Source organism: Coregonus lavaretus (genome assembly GCF_964263955.1).
Source record: "Coregonus lavaretus genome assembly, chromosome: 13".
In the NCBI taxonomy this organism is placed as follows: Eukaryota; Metazoa; Chordata; class Actinopteri; order Salmoniformes; family Salmonidae; genus Coregonus; species Coregonus lavaretus.
This window is the reverse complement of record NC_140000.1, coordinates 25,640,205-25,661,295: the sequence shown is the minus strand read 5'-3', so window position 1 is coordinate 25,661,295 and position 21,091 is coordinate 25,640,205. Positions and strand designations below refer to the sequence as shown.

General features: G+C 41.0%; 1 protein-coding gene and 1 pseudogene across 2 annotated transcripts in view; both read right to left on the bottom strand.

Annotated features, from left to right (window-relative positions):
• The window catches only part of LOC311140518 (myelin-associated glycoprotein-like), a 42,184-nt pseudogene that overhangs the window by 4,940 nt on the left and 16,153 nt on the right, over positions 1 to 21,091 (bottom strand). The gene's annotated exons all lie outside the window — the stretch shown is intronic.
• Positions 9,793 to 12,994, bottom strand: LOC311140516 (sialic acid-binding Ig-like lectin 5; the record flags this gene model as incomplete). The annotated part of the gene is made up of 8 exons (XM_084175603.1): positions 9,793 to 10,210; positions 10,364 to 10,445; positions 10,663 to 10,789; positions 10,966 to 11,262; positions 11,393 to 11,656; positions 11,766 to 12,086; positions 12,392 to 12,751; positions 12,934 to 12,994. 8 exons carry the CDS (start codon positions 12,992 to 12,994, stop codon positions 9,815 to 9,817), a joined length of 1,908 nt encoding a protein of 635 aa, XP_084031729.1. The 3' UTR covers positions 9,793 to 9,814.

Here is a 21,091-nt window from a genome sequence, read left to right as displayed (position 1 = left end):
ATGCCGTGGATGCCACAGTATTGCCGGACACATGAATCTGAAGGGGATGACCACGCAGGACTTGGTCATGGCCGAGATGTCCCTTGGTACCCATACATTTCACTGGCCACTGACATCTGAGAGAGGGAATGAGGGAGAGGGAGGGGAGATTGGAAATGGGGATATTGAGAGCGAAACTGTATATCAATGAACAATCAATCTACAATACATATACAGTTTCAAATGGAATCACTGAGAAAAGATGAACAGAGAGAGACAAAGCGAGAGAGAACAGAGGATGATATCATGAGGCTCTCCCTGGGTGAGCTGGTAAGAGCAGAGACCCTATGTGGAGGAAGCATATGTCTCACTCTTACCACTGGCACCACTGTTTAAGTGAGAGGGACAAGGTTGAGCCATCTGTGCCAGTTGGACCCTGTGTCTACTCTGTACCCTTTTGCTTTAGTATTGTTTGCTGTAAGTTTGACACACTCTAAAATCAATTGGGTCAATGCAGAAAAACCACCAAATCAGTTTTACATTGCAATTGCATATCTAGATTACTGCATTTCTAGTATTACATCTGTAGTCTTCAAGGGAATTTCCACAGTCTGAGTTATTGTGATATAATTGAGTAGATATTCACACTGACAAGAGGGAATGAGAAACATAAGTTTTACCTTTGATGATTAGCAACAGCGGCAGAAGCAGCTCCAAACACCACATGGTGTCTATTTAACCCTGAACCAGAGACCTCTGCAACAGACATCAGACATCAATTACACATCAACTACTTCACACTTTACCATTCTGTTCTGGACCAATGGAGCCCCATGCTATGTGATATATATTGAATATGCCATTATAGTGACATAAGTAAAATATCACCTGTTGTGACATATAACTAATGTCAGTAGTGGTGACATTGTAAGAATATTCAAAGCTAAATATACACAACCCAGAGTACAAGTGGTCAAGAGGACTAGTGGTCAATAATATAATATGCCATTTAGCAGACGCTTTAATCCAAAGCGATTTACAGTCATGCGTGCATACATCTTTTTTTTGTTTGTGTATGGGTGGTCCCGGGGACTGAACCCACTACCTTGGCGTTACAAGCGGCATGCTCTACCAGCTGAGCTACAGAGGACCCCTAGTCAAGAGGACTAGTGGTCAATAGAGGACTAGAGGTCAAGAGGGAATTAACGATCAATGGAAATAGTCGTTTTTCAGTTCAACATTTGTTTAGAATCTTTGTAGGGGTTCCAACCAGGGATTCATAGCTACATGGGTAAGTTTTCATTGGTCCAAATGGTCTATACTTTGAGCCTGCAACAGGATACTTGGGGGTTTGGTCAGTAGCCAAATTCTATTGCAAGGAATTCTAATTGGTCAGCCACATACTAGGCTTCAGGCTATAAATTACATCCTGTCTCTTTGTTCTGTGGAGGAACATTGAGAACAGGGAAGAATGAACATCTACCATCTACTTCCCAGCACAACTACTATTCTCTTTGAATAAATATATTTTTCTCCCCCTGATTTGCTTTGGGGTCTGTGTTATTGAAAAATAACATCAACCGCTAACAACATATAACCGCAATGGTTAAATGTCACTATTTTTTTTAAAAACATATTCTAATGAACCTATGTTGCTTTTATTTCAGGCAACAATGACATATGTCAAGAAGATTGTGTGTAAAAAGATGTTAGAAATTACTGAGTATCACCTTGAATTGCAAAATGAGGGAAAAGTATCCAAGACAGAAAATGTCTGATTCTTCAGCTTGGTGGTCGTAATAGTAGTAATGTTCACTAGAGGGAGCCCAAGCAATCCCAGACAGCTCGACAGCCCTCTGCCTCAACTTGTCTGAAAAGAAAAAGAGTTGTAGTGAAAAATGATGTCTTTACCTTTATCACATTTGCCATTTGTATGGCATTTGAACCATATTGCTGTTCTAAGCTTGACGTGATCAGGGTGAGTGAAAGTACATGAAATAACAGCACATAGGCCAGTCTGTGCTGTTATTTTCTCTGGGCTAAAGGTGATGCTCTATGTGTTTGCAGCTGCTGGAGCTGCTGCTGGAGGGGCCTTAGCTCAGCTGGTAGAGCACAGCGCTTGTAACGCCAAGGTAGTGGGTTCGATCCCTGGGACCACCCATACACAAAAAAATGTATGCACGCATGACTGTAAGTCACTTTGGATAACAGCGTCTGCTAAATGGCATATTACTTATTATTATTAAATTAATAGAGTCATGAGTAATGCAGGAAGCATTTGGATATTACTTCACTCGTCCGTAGCATTTTTGATGATACAGTATCTGTTTAGATGAAAATGGGTTTTAATTGCCATACCTCTACGAATACCACATCTTTACAACTACCAATTATTTCAATATTAACAATAATTTAATGATGAAAGGGACCCTACTTTGACATGTTGCTCTCTCTGTCAGAGAGAAGAGTAGAGCTGTGCAGATGAGGACCCACGTCCTGCCTCCACTGCCTCGATGAATCAACCACAACACCAGGGTCTGTCTCCTTTCACCTCTTTCTCTGGTCACCTTGTCTGTGTTCACAGGTCTGGAGCACAGAGAGAGTATCGAATAATATGATAAATAGTGTTATAATAATAACTACACATCCCATTACCAGCTGTGTAAGGGGAATACATAGGCATTCATAACATCTGACATGACCGTTTCATGACACGTTTATGATTGTTACAACCTTCTTAGCACATTTTTTCAACTGTAATTTAATACATGGAGAGAAGATGTCAAAGTCCTAGTAATGCTTTATTTTACGCTAGTTGTCTGGAATTTATTTAGAAACTACATGGACTAATTACAAAGTTTTTTACCTAAGTCCTCATAGAGATTCATTGTAAAAAACAAAAAAGTACCAATTGTTTCTACCAATGACAAAGGAGTTACTAGCTTTGTTAAATAATTGCAAGTGATGTCCAGAGAGTTGCCAATTTTTCCCAAGTACTTTAACAGTTTTTTGAGCCATGCAGAGAATAAGACTGAATCAGCACGTCCCACCCATCAGAGACACATACAGGGTTCACAGTCAACAGGGGGAGAGAGCACACTGAGAGAGAGGTAAACTGTCACTTCCTGTCCCCAGTCTGTAACTCCTCCCTCTAACCTGGTGCTGATGAATTTACATTTTACATTTGACATTTTAGTCATTTAGCAGACACTTTTATCCAGAGCGACTTACAGTTAGTGAGTGCATACATTTTTCATACTGGCCCCCCGTGGGAATGTCAGTGTCATTTTGTGTAGTTAGTTGTAATGGAAGTGCATGTAGTCATAGATCAACATAATTTACCACTACTGTACATACAGAGAACTATCTGTAATTTATCAAAAAACAATATTACTGTAAAAGCCATTATGCCTTCTTGGTCTTCAGCTCAGTTTCCCATGACGTGTTTTACTTTAACAAGATCTGATAGCCATACTGAGTTTGACCACAGCTTTTACAACACTGTGGACCGCAGTTAAGTTCCTCTTCATACATAAGATTGTGTTTAAGTGCCCCCACCCTTACTATATTTGTATAGGTGGGTTTTTACTTCTAAATACTTACATTTGAACTATAATCCCTAAAATATGTGTTGCTGCTGTTAGAAAATGTTCCGATCAGAACAGGCCTCATGCCTCCACATGGACATTATAGTTGTATATTTTCTTTACAATATTCATTACTATTATTAAGGTCTCTGGATACGTCTTCTCTTTGGATGTTCTAAATGTCTTATGGCCTGGTGATTAATCCTTTCAAAATACAACTTTCTTAGATTCCAAGCAACAATAAATGAAGAATACAACAGTAAATGTGGCAAGTTTGTAATCTGTATTCTCAACACATCTCCAAAATTGTAAGGAAGAAATAGCAACATATATATATATATATATATATATATATATATATATATATATATATATATATATATATTATTGTATACAGTTTCTCCATTACTTAATTAACAGTTAATCTTAAGCTACCTCTCCATTGTTTACAGTAACTACATCACACATCTTTTTTTCACCACAATATGGAATGGAAATATATACATTGAAGTCAGAGAATGCCCCAGTGGCAGAGTGCAAATTGGCAGGTGAAGGAATCTACAGGAAACTACAGCAATGTACAGAGTGCAATGAGCAAATGTACAGTTTCAGGACGGTAGTGCGGAGTGCATAGAATCATTATATCTTCATATTTTATTCACATAGTTTATCTAAAGTAAAAATAGAAAAACGTATGGACTTTTTCATTCACTTATCATACAGTACTTGTGCGCTTTTCCATGAAATTCAAAATAATTTTTATGATAAAAAATTATGCCTCTTAACTTTTTCATTTAATGCATACAAATCTGAAACTTTACTAAGAAGAAAAGTGTGAATTATTTCACATGAAAATTATCTCAGCATAAGCTTAGGAGTGGGGGGGAAGAACAGGTGCTCAATCATCTTGGACGCCTGGCAATGACCTCATACTCTTCCTGAGACATGTCTTTTTTATCCAATGAGATGTAGGTGCTCTCCTCTTCTTTTGGCTTCCCATTCATACCTTGCATCCTTTGAGAACCACAAGAAAAAAACAAGTGGAAGGGTTAAGTTACTTCTAGCACTCAGAAAAAGTACATCTAGGCCTATAGCAAGCATCTTATCAGACAGTGTCTGGGCTTACAACAGATACTTTGAGAAATAAAGTTTCCTTTTCATGTAAAAATACTTCTATATTCTACATAATTTTGTCTCTATTGTGCAATAAGTGAAAAGGATCCTACCGTATGTAAGCATTTGAAGACAGGTAGATGAGGATGGCAACAGTCACACTGAGCGACACACCAGCTATGGTCCAGGGGAGAACTGCATTCCCACATCCTTCAGAAAGATCTACAATTGATGAAGAGAGAAACAGTGTCATTAGAGCAATCTTAGACCTCATGTAATAACCACACCACAACCTTGACACAATACAATTGCAATCTGTGCCAAGTTAATACTGTCTACGGGAAAAAATATCTGCATGTTTTTTCTTTAAATTATAGCACCTCTCTGTTTCCTTCCTTCTTGCGTTTCCTGCAACTTCCCTCTCACTACACCCACAGCATTTCTGCTGACACACTCCACACTGGTGTTGTTGGTGTGGTTTCTAACAGGCAGGCTGATGGTGCTGTTCACTGAGGACCGAACACTGATGTAGTGAGGCTATACTTCTCTGCGTTGAGCTCCAGCAGTGGCCACTCTATGAGGGGTAAGGGAACGCCCTGAGTGACACACACACAGGTCATGACCTCTGCCTGGACCACACACCCACAGCCATTGAGCATCACAGGACGATCTGGAAAAATACAGGGAAGAGAGAGTTATCAGTGATATATTGATGTTAACATCATGACAGATAAGAGTGATTCCATGTCATATAAACGTGTATGTTTCAATCAGGATTGTACATTGCTGTTTGTACTTACACATCACAGTTACAACAGTGAAAGCTGGAAGTCATATTGAAGTGCTGAGCACACTCCCCAGCATGTTCTCTTGTCACATTAGAGATTGTGAGTGTCCAATCCAAATGTATTCTGTTCCAAAGATGTTGACCTGTTATTACTTCAGGTGATGTTAGATGATGGTGGTGGGTAGCTGTCAACACTGCAGGTTATGTTCAGGGTATCACCCTCTCTCACTTTGTTACTACCAGAGATCTTGGGTTCCTTCACAACTAGAAAACAAAGTGCATACGCAGTTAATCATGTTCATGAAATAGGGTCCACGCCGCGTTGCCCTGCCAACCGCTCCACGGACAAACAGAGCGAGGCCTTGGTGAGGATCCTCACACCCATGATGGCACAGGCAGTGGACAGGGCCAGGAGGAGGGCGTGGGCCCGGATCTCTGGGAGGTCCATCTCCATCTCCTCCAGGAGGCCTGGGAAGTAATGTTTCTCCTGACAGGAGGGCCTCACTAGGAAAACCTTAGGCTGGGCCACCCCCTGGGCCTTCAGCACCTCCAGGCTGGCCTTACGCCTCTCTTCCAGGCTCTTCTCCGTGTCCTTCTCGAAGGCCAGCAGGGAAAGGTATGCTGTTAATCTGGCTGATCAGGAGGTCTCCCACATCATCCTTGACGTCTGACAGCTTGTTGTTCTCAATGGACTCTTTGAGGGTCTCCAGGAGGTTCAGGCTGTGATATACAACATCTGCTGCAATGGCTGTAGGAGAGGGGAGGTTGGTCATTAGCATAGAGCATACAGCAAACACCACGAACCTGATTAAATCCTGGATGATTTAATTAAATGTTCCTAGGCACATAATTTATTTAGTTCAATTCATCATTGATTGGCAAGTCAATGAATGTCCAAACACCAGAATACAGACCTATTTATCTGTCTCTGATTAGAAAGAAATAACAAACACTGACATGCACTGCAGCCCTTCAGGCCTGGGAAACACTGTCCCTAACTGCTTATTTTGGGGATAAGTAGTAACATCTCAGCCTGCTAATAAAAACATTGTATAAAAATGTAGGAGGTTCAATGTATGAATGTATGAATATAAATATGCTTAATTGGCAAAACTAAAAGTATTCTAAGTGTTAGGTAAACAAACACACAATCTTAGCTCCAACTAACTGTCTGGTCTACAGTACTAATGTATGCTACTACCTATGCCTTACCTTTGACCTGGATGAAAAAACCTAAGGGCAGACCTTAGTAGGGAAATACATCCCAATTATTAATAGCAGATACTGTATATCCTCAATACAGGCCAAGTGTGCTGACTGTGTCTACTAGATCCATTTACAGGCTCTGTACTGTGAGTGGAACATTCTAATCCTGTAATCCCATCCTTAATCCAGTATGAGTTTGAGAACATACACACAACAGAGTCCATGATGCTCACACAGACATCAATTCAAACAAGTTAAAACATGAACAGAGCTTTCATTGTCTGTGAGTCAATAGTACAACCATTGAGCATTAGGTAAACCCAAATTATTTTAAAAAATTAAGTCTATAAAGACAAATTCCCTCTCTGGACATAAATATTTGATTCCTGAGCAAGAAGGATAAATACGTGTAGGCAATGTTATTTCCTCTGAAACAATCTTCAAAGTGTGGAATTCCTTTCCCAGTTTGTTTGAATGGAAACAGTGACAAAGGGACATGTTTTACATCTTCATGTTCTTCTAGTCCAAACCTGAGGAATAATATATGTGTTTATAGTGAGTTTGTCCGGTAGCTCTTTAAGAATACCTTGATTGTGACAGGATAGTTTCTCTTCTTCAACCTGTTACACTCAACAAAGGAAAAACACTGCATTCTCGCTGTTTGGTATTGAAAGAAAGAAGTAGGGTGTATTTATGTATTAGCATTTCTGTTTCACTTCCAAGATAAAGCTTTCATTTACTCTATCGAAACATTACAAAATAAAATAATAATAATAGTAATTAACATTTATACCAGGGCTGGGCAGATGGCGCCGGTCACCCTTTTGTAGGCCCGCGGATCAATTTCCAAAGTGAAAAATATAATAATAGAAAAACAATGGGGGGGGGGGGACTCAATCAGGTTTTAACTTACTGTTGAGAGTTAGAATAGTAGAATACACAAGGTGCAATTTCGAAATTTGGTTGTGCATCAGCAGTTTTTCTCATGTTATGTAAGTCACTTAAGGTCACACAATTAGCCCATGTCAGCAAAAATGTTTTAGATTGGTAAATTAGTCTACCGGCCAGCTATCTAAACTTCTAGTAATCATGATGAGTTCAGATTTTAGTTTGGCCTATAAAAACATACACAATTTCTACATGCTTTGGACAGATTTCAGAAAACAAACAAATGGAAATACACAAAACCATTAAAAGTGAGGTAGTGTCTGAATATAAACAATACTGCAATAATGCACACTTATTAATAGAAAAATATTCTAATAGACGGGTTAGCTGACAATGCCACGAAAACTATATGCACGCTTCAATGAGTCAGAAGGCTGTGTGTTGTCGTGATTCTGGATGGCCAGATAGCTAGCAACAATGACACAAAGCTGCCATGTGGTGAATTGTAGGTGGCTGGTTTCAGCTAGTTTTATCTTGTTCTTGATACCATGTCATGTTTTGAGGTATTTTGACTGATGTCACATCTATGCTAATATATAAAAATTAGCTAGCTAGCTAACCAACAACTGTAACAATGTATTTGAGAGACAAGAAGTTCTCATTGTGCAAATGTATTTATATTTTTAATAAACATTAGAGACTAAATATAGTTTACATGTTGTCAACAATCTAAGCCTACCCGTCTGTTTTGCCCCATAGTTGTGCACACGTCTATTTTGTTGCTAGACAACAAACCTGTCTATAGCACACAACTTTTAAAAGCATAATGTACTTTTTTTCTTGATTCATTCATTTGACCTCTCTGGCTAGCCCAAAATGACAATTCTTTATTACATTTTGCCAACATTTTCTGCAGTATATCAGCATGCTATGTACAGAAATATAATGGTTACAAACACACATACTATACTGAACAAAAGTATAAAAGCAACATGCAACAATTTCAACGGTTTTACTGAGTTACAGTTCACATAAGGAAATCAGTCAACTGAAATAAATTCATTAGGCCCTAATCTATGGATTTCACATGACTGGGCAGCGGCGCAGCAATGGGTTGGCCTGGGAGGGCATAGGCCCACCAACTTGGGAGCCAGGCCCATCCACTGGGGAGCCAGGCCCAGCCAATCAGAATGAGTTTTTCCCCATAAAAGGGCTTTATTACAGTTTCATCAGCTGTCCGAGTGGCTGGTCTCAGATGATCCCGTAGGTGAAGAAGCCAGATGTGGAGGTCCTGGGCTGGCGTGGTTACACGTGGTCTGCGGTTGTGAAGCCATTTGGACGTACTGCCAAATGATCTAAAACGACATAGGAGGCATATGGTAGGGAAATGAACATTCAATTCTCTGGCAACAGCTCTGGTGGACATTCCTACTGTCAGCATGTCAATTGCACGCTCCCGCAAAACTTGAGACATCTGTGGCATTGTGTTGTGTGACAAAACTGCACATTCAGCCTTTTATTGTCCCCAGCACAAGTTGCGCCTGTGTAAGGATCATGCTGTTTAATCAGCTTCTTGATATGCCACACCTGTCAGGTGGATGGATTATCTTGGCAAAGGAGAAATGCTTACTAACAGGGATGTAAACAAATTTGTGCACAACATTTTAGATAAATAAGCTTTTTGTGCGTATGGAACATTTCTGGGATCTTTTATTTCAACTATTGAAACATGGGACCAACACTTTACATGTTGCATTTATATTTTTGTTCAGTATACCTAATATCCCCCACCCCCTTGTCAAATCGAAATGCAAAAATTAAAGGAAAGAGGAGAAAAACAAGAAAAAGTTTGACCACTCTACTTTTCCAAACCACATCTTTGTCAGTCCTTCTCTATGTTGACAAAACACAATCATTACAAAAGAAAAATTACACTTCCTTGAAAAACATCACAAAAACATTACTAGAAAATATTATTATTTAAAATGTACAAGCACCAGGCACATACAGTACCATCTGACACAGGGCTGTAAAATAAAGCATTTTCCAAAACTATTAACTACAGTAGTTTCAGTTATTAAACAAAGTCTCTGTATTACCATAAAACATTCCAACTGCATTCAGCACATGAGGAAACAACACCAAAACTACTAACTACAGTAGTTTCAGTTATTAAACAACGTCTCTGTATTATCATAAATCATTCAAACTGGAATATGAGAGAACACCACATGGCTGTATAATAGAAGCCATACTACTGTATGCTATTCCAACCACCCATATTAGCCTTGACGTTGGAGTAAAGCGCTGTATCCTCATCTGTCTCTGCTGCTGGCTTACTGTTCTCTTTCTCCTCCTCCTCCATCACACCACTCCCCTCTCCTTCATCTTCTTCCCCATCTTTCTTCTTCTCTCGTTTGATTTTGGAGTACTCTGAATCTGTGGTGGTGGTCTTCTTCTCTGCCTCCTCAGGAGTCTTCTTCTTCAGTAGGGAGTAGTCAATACTGGCATAGTCCACTTCTTTGGGTTCTTCCCCTGTGGCAGATTTTCCTGCGGCTCCACTGGTATGGGGCCCTCCATTTTCAGCTCCCTCCCTCAGCTCCACCTGCAGAGGGGTCTGCTCGCCCCCCACAGCCTGTCCTGTATCCGTCTATGGAGTACATTACAGAAAGCACTGTGTTATGAGTCTTTTGTTAGCTTGGTGGTCCCAGATCTGTTTATGCTGTCTTATCAACTCCTATTGGCATGTCAATGCTAACTGAATGTTGGTAAAGCTGAATAAAGAAAGAAACTGGTACTGCACCTGTTGGTCTTCACATGCCACCATCTCCAGGTTCATGAAAGGGCTTTTGGAGTCTGAGTCCTTTGGGATCCTCTCTTTTTGTCTAAGGATAATATTACAAATGAAATATCTCAATAACTGTATTTTGGAGTGGTAAGCAAGCACTTCCATTACAATGTGGTGAAAGGCATTGGCACTTTGGACAGTATATCTGATGCTCGTGATAGCAAATATGAATTTCCAAAGACAATCTGTAATTGATTTTTAAAACAACATGCTCAGTGAATACTAGCTGTACTAAAGTAACATAATACATGTACCTTTGAAATGTCCCTTTCAAACATAGGACGATACAGGCAATGATAGCTGGAAATGATGCACCAATCACAAATGCAGTAATCAATTTTGGGTTTGACAGCATTGCCAGTATATCTTCCAATACTTCATCTAAAAAGAAAACAACAACTACGTATTAGAAGTGGCTACATGACTTCATATCCTCTGTAATATTTTTTTTGGGGTTCATTATGTGGTTTTCCAACTGAAATCCAAAACATTGCACATATTGGGTACGATTGGGAAGATGGGGCTCTCTAACAAAGTTACTTAACTTATATCTTTACCTCCTTGCTTTTCTTGGTTCTCTTTTTGCGTTTCCTGCAACTTCCCTCTCACTACACCCACAGTATTTCTGCTGACACACTCCACAGTGGTGTTGTGGGTGTGGTTTCTAACAGGCAGGCTGATGGTGCTATTCACTGAGGACCCGAACACTGATGTAGTGAGGCTGTACTTCTCTGTGTTGAGCTCCAGCAGTGGCCACTCTATGAGGGGTAAGGGAACCCCCAGACTGACACACACACAGGTCATGACCTCTGCTTGGACCACACACCCAGAGCCATTGAGCATCACAGGACGGTCTGGAAAAAGACAGCGAAGAGAGAGAGATCAGTGATAGATTGATGTTAACATCATGCGAGATAAGAATGATTGCGTCTCATATCAACTTAAATGTTTCAATCAGGTTTGTACAGTGCTGTTTGTACTCACACATCACAGTTACAACAGCGGAAGCTGTCAGAGTCCTGTTGGGGTGTTGAGCTGTACACACATACTCCCCAGCATGCTCTCTTGTCATGTTAGAGATGGTGAGAGTGGCCAGTCCAGAGCTATTCTGATCCAAAGCTGTTTTCCCCTTCTTACTCCAGGTGATGTTAGATGATGATGGTGGGTAGCTGTCAACACTGCAGGTCAGATTCAGTGTATCACCCTCTCTCACTGTGTTACAACCAGAGATCTTGGGTTCCTTCACATCTAGAAAACAAAGTGCATACACAGTTAATCATGTTCATGAAATATAACTGTTGAAGCACAACGAAAGCATGTGTTGTGAAATGAAGGTCAGATAATGTACAGTACTTACGTGTCACATTCAATTTCAGTGTCTTCTTAGTGGTGACAATGCCATTGAAGGTCACCAGACATGTGACATTGGTGCTGTGATCCTTAGCTGAGGGGGTAAATGTCAAATTTGAGAAATGGGTTGTTGTGACGCTGGCCAGATCCTCTCTCTCCTGTATGGCGGTATTTTCTTGGAGCTCAGTTATGTTGTCTCCTGTTCCTCTCCATGCCCATGTAATGTGAGGAGGGGTTCCAGAGCACATCCCCGGGGCAGTGCAGGTCAGAGTAGCTGGTTCTCCCTCTGTCAGAGTAGGAGTCAACACTGAGGGCTTCTGGGTCAGAGCTGAACATAGGAAATACAAACTCAGAAGTGAGTTTTTCATCTATGTACCTGACCATCTGAGAAATATAATCAGACGCAGTGTGACAGCATCATGCCTATGCTACCCCTGTAAAAACTGCTCCAAATAAAGCCAAAAACATTCCACCATTGTTTAGAAAAAATAAGACTTTGGAAAGGGAGACTTGGGGAGGGGAATCTTGGCATTTATGAATTGGAGATATGTACCTGTATGTTACAGTCAGCGTTCATATTTAAGTACAGTAATTGTCATGTCAATATAACTTACAGTAATAGTCATGCTGTACCTGTCACAGTGATTTTCATTTTCAGTGGGTATGTAAATGGTCCTCCTATCATTCTGAATTGATATGCTCCAGTGTCATTCTCTCTGATGTCGTTGATGATCACACTACAGTTCTTCTTTGTCAGGTCTGTCTCCAGAAGAGACACTCTCTGTTTATAACCCTCCTGAGCCTTAGAGGGATCTTTGGAGTGGAAAATTATATTTTGATCCTGATCACATTTGTCATATGTAGAGCACTTAAACCATATTGCAGTGGTAGGCTTGACGTTATCAGGGTGAGTGAAAGTACATGAAATAACAGCACATAGTCCCTTCTCTGCTGTTATCTCTGCTGGACTGAAGGTGATGGTCCAGGGTGATGCTGTTGTGTGTGGTGGTGGCTGTGGCTGTTCTGATAGAGGGAAATTAATACAGTCATGTGTAATGCAGAAAGCACTTTGTTACTAATATTTTTGATGATACAGAATCAGTTGAGATTAAAATGTGTTACCACATCTATACAACTAGGCCTACTAATGATTTCAATATTAACAATACTTTTACGTTGACATGTTGCTCTCTCTGTCAGAGAGAAGAGTAGAGCTGCCCACATGAGGACCCACATCCTGCCTCCACTGCCTCGATGAATCAACCACAACACCAGGGTCTGTCCTCTTTCACCTCTCTCTCTGGTCACCTTGTCTGTGTCCACAGGATTGAGCACAGAAAGAGTATAGAATAGCATGATAAATAGTGTTATGAGAATAACTACACATCCCATTCCCAGCTGTGTAAGGAGAATACATAGGCATTCAGAAAATCTGACTTGAAGATTTCATGACACGTTTATGACTGTTTCAACCTTCTTAGCACATTTTTTCAACTTTAATTGAATGCACAGAGAGAAGATGTCAAAGTCCTAGTAATGCTTTACTTAAGTGATAATGCCCTCGAAGCTGGTGTTTGGAGGATATATTGGCATGGGTGTTGTTCGTCGAGGGTCGCCAAACCGTGCCAAAATATCCTCCAAACACTGGCATCGAGGGCATTATCACTTTTATACAACGGGTTAACAACATATTAAAATAATGATTTACATATTTTCATTAACAACGTAATTTTGATTAATTTATAAATCGTTTTTCATCCTTCCACAAGATATAGTCCGACACTAATCTAGGGTTGCTACCCAAGCCGGCTGATGCTGATTCATGATTTCGACTGGCTGAGAAAAGTTGCCTTCCTTTCTGTCTCATCCTGACTCCCGACTCCCAACTCCCGAAACGTTGATTACTATGGGACAGCTGGAGATCGAATTTGGATATTGAAACAATGTTGCAAATGTTGGAGAGACAGACAGTAAGGTTTATACAAATCTCCGCTGTTGAAAACGAAATGTTAGTCTAAAAGAAATGTGATATAATGTCTAGATGCTTTTTGAAGTGGAGATCAAGTCTATAAATTGCCTGGCTGGGCTGATGAGACAGTGGATTGCGCAGTCAGATGGAACAGAGTAAATAGGCATTTCAACGTCATAGATTTAGCCTGTGCAATTACATAAATATTAGACATGGATATTCATTGTAACAAAGTACCATTATTTTCTACCGAGGACCAAGGAGTTACTCGTTTTGTTAAATAATTTCAAGTAATGTCCAGAGAGTTTTCTTTCTTCTCCCATTTACTTTAAAAGTTGTTTTAGCCATGCAGAGAATAAGACTTAATCAGCACATTACCTCTCTCTCTCTCTCTCTCTCTCTCTCTCTCTCTCTCTCTCTCAGTGTGCTCTCTCCTTCTGTTGATCAGGAGCCCTGTGTGAGTCTCTGGTGGGTGTGAGGTGTCACTTAATGTCCCCAGTCTGTTACTCCTCCCTCTAACCCGGTGCTGCAATCCAGGAAGTCCCTCTGTATTGTATACCGCCCAGCCAATTTTCCTTCAAATTTTTTGGGCCGCAGAGAAAATGTAAAGTCTTGTGAGCGGAAATTTGAATGTTGTGAGAATTTTGTGCAACTTCCGGTGCACGTTTACAGTGAACACTGAGGCTGTACTCTTACCAGTGGCGATTTTGGAATGTAAATCTTTGTGACGCAAACTCAAAACATGTGGGGGTTGCATGCCAGCAAAGCCACTACACAACACAACACTAAACAATACATTAATTGCACTATAACAGTGACAAACGGTGCCCACAAACTGTTAGGGCCTACATAAAGCTGTCCCAACAGCAGAGTCCCAACAGCAGTCCCAACGCCTTAATACTGGTACACCTGGCTATCAGCGGAGCCTTGTCTGGCAGCTAAATAGTTCATTCAGCCTCATTTACTGCCTTTTAAAAAAACATAGCTGATATGGCTGACTTGCTTAAACAAATGTGGTTTCTACTGACAATTGAGATATACAAACTATGGCATAAGGGGACGACGAACGGATAACAGGCAATCTGTAATTTTGATTAATGAGTGAGCTAGGACAGACGTAGTCAATATAACTATTTGTTCAGCACTTTTGAAATCTACAGCAACAGAATTCAAAACAGTATTCTCCCTGTACACCAAGTCAGAACTGTAGGATAAATAAATGGGGAATAAAAGCAGACAATGAAAGCTCTTACAGTATCCAATGATGACATTTCTCTAAAACAGGCTATTGGCATACAAACATGGTCTCTTTTTTGCTTTCTTGAGTAAGGCAGCTAAAAAATGCAGGCGTTTCAGCCTTGCTCAGTGCTTTCTGTGGTGGTGGGGCAGCCAGCGGAAAATGCGGAGCGTAGGGGTTGGTAATGTTCTCTAGTTGCGCCGTGATTGGCTCAGTGTTCTGTCACTCACGGGGACACTACGTCACTGCAAAATCTATGGGGACAGCTCGAACATTCAAGCCCCTTGTGTAGTGCCATAGAGTTACATTAGATGTGCCCATCCAAAAAGGCTCAAGGTCATTGGCCACAGATAAAATGAAGTCAAATCACATTATATCTACTGTAGCTTTAATTGGACTGATCATGTCAACATCATACTTTCAAAATCTTAGCTAGCAAGCTAGCAGTCATCATCATGAATCAAGTCGACAATCTACTGGTAAATCCTTCTCAATCCTTTTTATATGAAGAGTTAAGAACAAATTCTTATTTACAATGACGGCCTACACCGGACAAACCCGGACAACGCTGGGCCAATTGTGCTCCGCCCTATGGGACTCCCAATCACGGCCTGTTGTGATACAGCCTGGAATCGAACCAGGGAGTCTGTAGTGACGCCTCAAGCCTGCGATGCAGTGCCATAGACCGCTGCGCCACTCGGGAGCCCACATGATGACAACGTTTGATGAAAGAATTAGCCCACGAAGGACACCGCGCCACCTTCCTGTTCAAGTGAGCACAGCACATCAAGGTGAGTCCAAAAATGTATTGTATGCTGCTGCATAAATTATGTAATATGCCAGGGAGATATGTATACTGCACAAAGGGGAACTGTCAGTGGGTGTTTAAAAACATTTGCTGTCATATTCTGACAAACGGACAAACATGCTAAATGCAACCAGGGCCGTAACAACTTTGAGTTTTAGTGAGGTCCGTAGGGGGACATTTTTTGAAAGTTGAAGCGTTTTACTACATTTCTATACAATATATTTTTTTATGCTTTTTGGAGAACAGCAAAAACAAGCAAAAATGACCACAGCCATTATCACATTGGCAGCTGTAGGTCATTCACCTCAGTCGATCTACAAACACATAGCTTATTAGCTATTCAATTGTAATGTTATACCCCTGAAAGGGGGGAAATATGAGAAATGATTCACACTGACACCTAACATCAGCGACTGTTCAGTCAGTTGAAATGATGAATTGCATAAAATCATCAACTCTTTTCAAAGATACACTACATTACCAAAAGTATGTGGACACCTGCTCATCGAACATCTCATTCCAAAATCATGGACATTAATATGGAGTTGGTCCACCCTTTGCTGCTATAACAGCCTCCACTCTTCTGGGAAGGCTTTCCACTAGATGCTGTGGGGAATCGCTTCCAATAAGCCACAAGAGCATTAGTGAGGTCAGGCACTGATGTTGGGCGATTAAGCCTGGCTCGCAGTCAATGTTCCAATTCATGTTCTGTGCAGGCCAGTCAAGTTTTTCCACACCGATCTCAACAAACCATTTCTGTATGGACCTCGTTTTGTGCACGGGGGCATTGTAAAGCAGAAACAGGAAAGGGCCTTCCCCAAACTGTTGCCACAAAGTTGGAAGTACAGAATCGTCTAGAATGTCATTGTATGCTGTAGTGTTAAGATTTCCCTTCACTGGAACTAAGGGGTCTAGCCTGAAGTATGAAATACAGCCACAGACCATTATTCCTCCTCCACTAAACTTTACAGTTGGCACTATGCATTCGAGCAGGTAGCGATCTCCTAGCATCCGCCAAACCCAGATTCGTCCGCCGGACTTCCAGATGGTGATGCGTGATTCATCATACCAGAGAACGCGTTTCCACTGCTCCAGACTCCATTGGCGGCGAGCTTTGCACCACTCCAGCCAACGCTTGGCATTGTGCATGGTGATCTTAGGCTTGTATGCGGCTGCTCGGCAATGGAAACCCATTTCATGAAGCTCGCGACGAACAGTTATTGTGCTGACGTTGCTTCCAGAGGCAATTTGGAACTCAGTAGTGAGTGTTGCAACCGAGGACAGACGATTTTTGCGCGCTACGCGCTTCAGCACTTGGCAGGTGGCATCCTATGATGGTGCCATGTTAAAAGTCACTGAGCTCTTCAGTAAGGCCATTCTACTGCCAGTGTTTGTCTATTGAGATTGCATGGCTGTGTGCTCGATGTTATACACCTGTCAGCAACGGGTGTGGTTGAAATAGCTACTAATTTGAATTGGTGTCAACATACTTTTGTATATATAGCGTATCACTTTTCTCAAATTACAGTGTTCACATTTGTATTCCTAGGCATTACTAATCAAGCTCCGCACAAGCAGACATCAATGGCGCACACAGATGATCATATTATTACATTCACATGATGTATTAGAATATTACTTATGATTCGGTATTACTATCAGTGATGTAGTGGTGAAAAAAAGGTGGATAATGGGTAAACTATAAACTCCAGTGGGCAATCAAGATAAGACGAACAACCACTGATATAAACGAAAACGTATTACATTTTTAGAACTGCATTGTTTGCCTTTGGTTGTCTCTGGTTGCTTCCTCTCTCTCTCTCTGTCTCCTCTGCTTCCTCCTGCATGCATTTCAGCCTGCCTCAACCTCACCACTGAGCGCCACATCACTGTCTGTCTCAATAGCCTACTCTCTGTAAATCAAAGTTATTGTGAAAACTTAGCCTATTTTTTGCTCCTGCTGAGGTAGGCTCTGTTTAACGTTAGCTTCTTACTTCATCCATCTAGCCGGCCTAAGCAATACTAGCCAGAGAGCCATTCAACATTATTGCAATAGAAATCCCTGCCGGCAGCTTGCCACCTGACTGACTGTAGGCCTATGAGCGACTATTTACCAGTTCTCCGAGAGTTGGTTTTTGTTTGTTTGGGGGATGTCTGTAGACACGGCAGGAGATGCGGGATGGTTTTAAAATTGCCTTTTGTCCGGCATCTCCCAAACACACTGTCAGCAGCTTCTCTAGTTGCCTACTTGAGCTGGGGTAGCTCGTTTCACATCTCAGGCCCTCGGCCTGTGCTGCGAGAGGGCAGAGTTAGCCATTTGAGAGAGTGGTGAATGTGCTCCTAAAAAGGCAAACCTGGGAGGCAAATCCGGGGAACGCAAGCAAACACAAAGAACAAACCACTGCTCATGATTCCACTCATTCGCAAAGAGGCAGGCGCAATTAGAACTCAGTCAGATATAGAATATTATACAACGGGTGGTTCTAATCCTGGATGCTGATTGGTTAAAACCGCATTCCAGCCGGTGTCTATTCCACAAGTTACCACGGGCTAAATCTATAATGTTAAAATGCCTATTTACTCTGTTCCATCTGACTGTGCAATCCACTGTCATCAGCCCAGCCAGGCAATTTATAAACTTGATCTCCACTATAAAAAGCATCTAGACATTATCTCACATTTCTTTTAGACTAACATTTAGTTTTCAACAGCGGAGATTGGTATATACCTTTAGGCTGGGTTTCTGAATAGCACTTTGTGACATCTGTTGATGTAAAAAGGGCTATAGAAGTAAATGTGATTGATTGACTGACAGACTCGCAGGCAGCGTTGCTCAGCCAGTCAAAATCATGAATCACCTGGCGTCATTTTTATGGATATATACAAAGAAATGTAAATTGATAAAAGGTCAAACGAAATGAACTGCAGCTAGTTTGCAGTCTTCCCAGCTTCAGTTTGAAGTGATTGTGTTAGCTGTGTTGTTGGCTAGCTAATCTGAAGAACAGTCTCCTGACGAGAGAGCGCATTTTCAATGCCAGGCAAAATCGCGCCTCATTAGCTCATTGATATTGATGTATCCAAATAAATGTCACTAGAAAACAGCTTAAACAAATGCAAATTAAGCTATTGTTGTTATTCTGTCTGCACTGTTTGACGTGACTAAATTAGCCGTAGTTGGCTAGCTAGCAAGCAAGGGATAAGAACGTTGCCAGCCATTATGGCAATGGAACATTTTGAACAAATGACTGTCCATAGAAACAGAACAAAACGTCTGAATCCTGGGTCACGTCTCTGGCAACCGAACCGATAGAACGAATGACCCCACGGCTTGGGCAGCAACCCTAGATTTGTGTCGGGACTATATCTTGTGGAAGGATTAAATAGTATGAATAAATTCATCAAAATTACATTATTAATGGAAATATGTCAATCATTATTTGAATATTTTGGAAACCCGTTGTATAAAAGTGATAATGCCCTCAAAGACGGTGTTTAGAGGTTAAATTGGCATGTGCCAATATATCCTCCAAACACCGGCTTCTCTGGCATTATCACTTAATTATACCATAGCATTGTTGAATACAGCAATATTTCTTATTGGCTAGATGGGCATTCTAGAATGGACATTAAAACCATATTTCGAGACAGTTGGAAAATATATTGGGACACCTTGCAATCATGACGCAATATGCGCCTACACATGCAGACAGTACTTGCTACAAAGTTACAGAAAGCTAACGGAACAAGCACACAATCAGAAATTGGTTACATTGTAAACGCTGGTCCAACGAGGAAAAACTATAGTTTTTTTTTTGCAGATACATTTTTTTTAGCATCTGATGATCTAAAGTGGTGAGTGATGAACATACATTTCCCCGGTCCCTATGTTGCAGTCATGAGGGAAATGGCGCTATGCTGTCAAATCCTCCCACATGTCCAAACCTAGGTGTCCTTATACAGTGCATTCGGAAAGTATTCAGAGCCCTTGACATGTTCCACATTTTGTTAGGTTACAGCCTTATTCTAAAATTGATGAAATCGTTTTTCTTCTTAATCAATCTACACACAATACCCCATAATGACAAGCAAAAACAGGTTTTTAGAAAATGTTGCTAATTGATTTTTAAAAAAAAGTCAATATCTTATTTACATAAGTATTCAGACCCTTTACTCAGTACTTTGTTGAAGAACCTTTGGCAGCGATTACAGCCTCAAGTCTTCATGGGTATGATGCTACAAGCTTGGCACACCTTTATTTGAGGAGTTTCTCCCATTCTTCTCTGCAGATCCTCTCAACCTCTGTCAGGTTGGATGGGGAGCGTTGCTGCACAGCTATTTTCAGGTCTCTCCAGAGACGTTCGATCAGGTTCAAGCCCGGGCTCTGGCTGGGCCACTCAAGGACATTCAGAGACTTGTCCCGAAGCCATTCCTGCGTTGTCTTGGCTGTGTGCTTAGGGTCGTTGTCCTTTTGGAAGGTGAACATTGGCCCTCAGTCTGAGGTCCTGAGCGCTCTGGAGCAGGTTTTCATTAAGGATCTCTCTGTACTTCATCTTTACTTCGAGCCTGACTAGTCTGCCAGTCCCTGCCGCTGAAAAACATCCCCACAGCAAGATGCTGCCACCACCATGCTTCACCGTAGGGATGGTGCCAGGTTTCCTCCAGACGTGACGATTGGCTTTCAGGCCAAAGAGTTCAATCTTGGTTTCATCAGACCTGAAAATCATGTTTCTCATGGTCTGAGAGTGTTTAGGTGCCTTTTGGCAAACTCCAAGTGGGCTGTCATGTGCCTTTTACTGAGGAGTGGCTTCCGTCTGGCCATTCTACCATAATGGCCTGATTGGTGGAGTACTGCAGAGATATTTGTCCTTCTGGAAGGTTCTCCCATCTCCACAGAGGAACTTATATAGACAGGTGTGTGCCTTTCCAAATCATGTCCAATCAATAGAATTGACCACAGGTGGACTCCAATCAAGTTGTAGAAACATCTCAAGGATGATCAATGGAAACAGGATGCACCTGAGCTCAATTTAGAGTCTCATAGCAAAGTGTCTGAATACTTATGTAAATAAGGTATTTCTGTTTTTAATTTTTAATCCATATGCAAACATTTCTAAAAACCTGTTTTCATTTTGTCATTATGGGGTATTGTGTGTAGATTGCTGAGGATTTTTATTTATTTAATCAATTTTAAAATAAGGCTGTAACTTAAAAAAGAAATAAAAAAAGAAAGGGTCTTAATACTTTCTGAAGGCACTGTATGTAGTTACAGCCCTGAATACACCTATTATCAATGTCAGAGCTTACTGGACTGTATTGAAT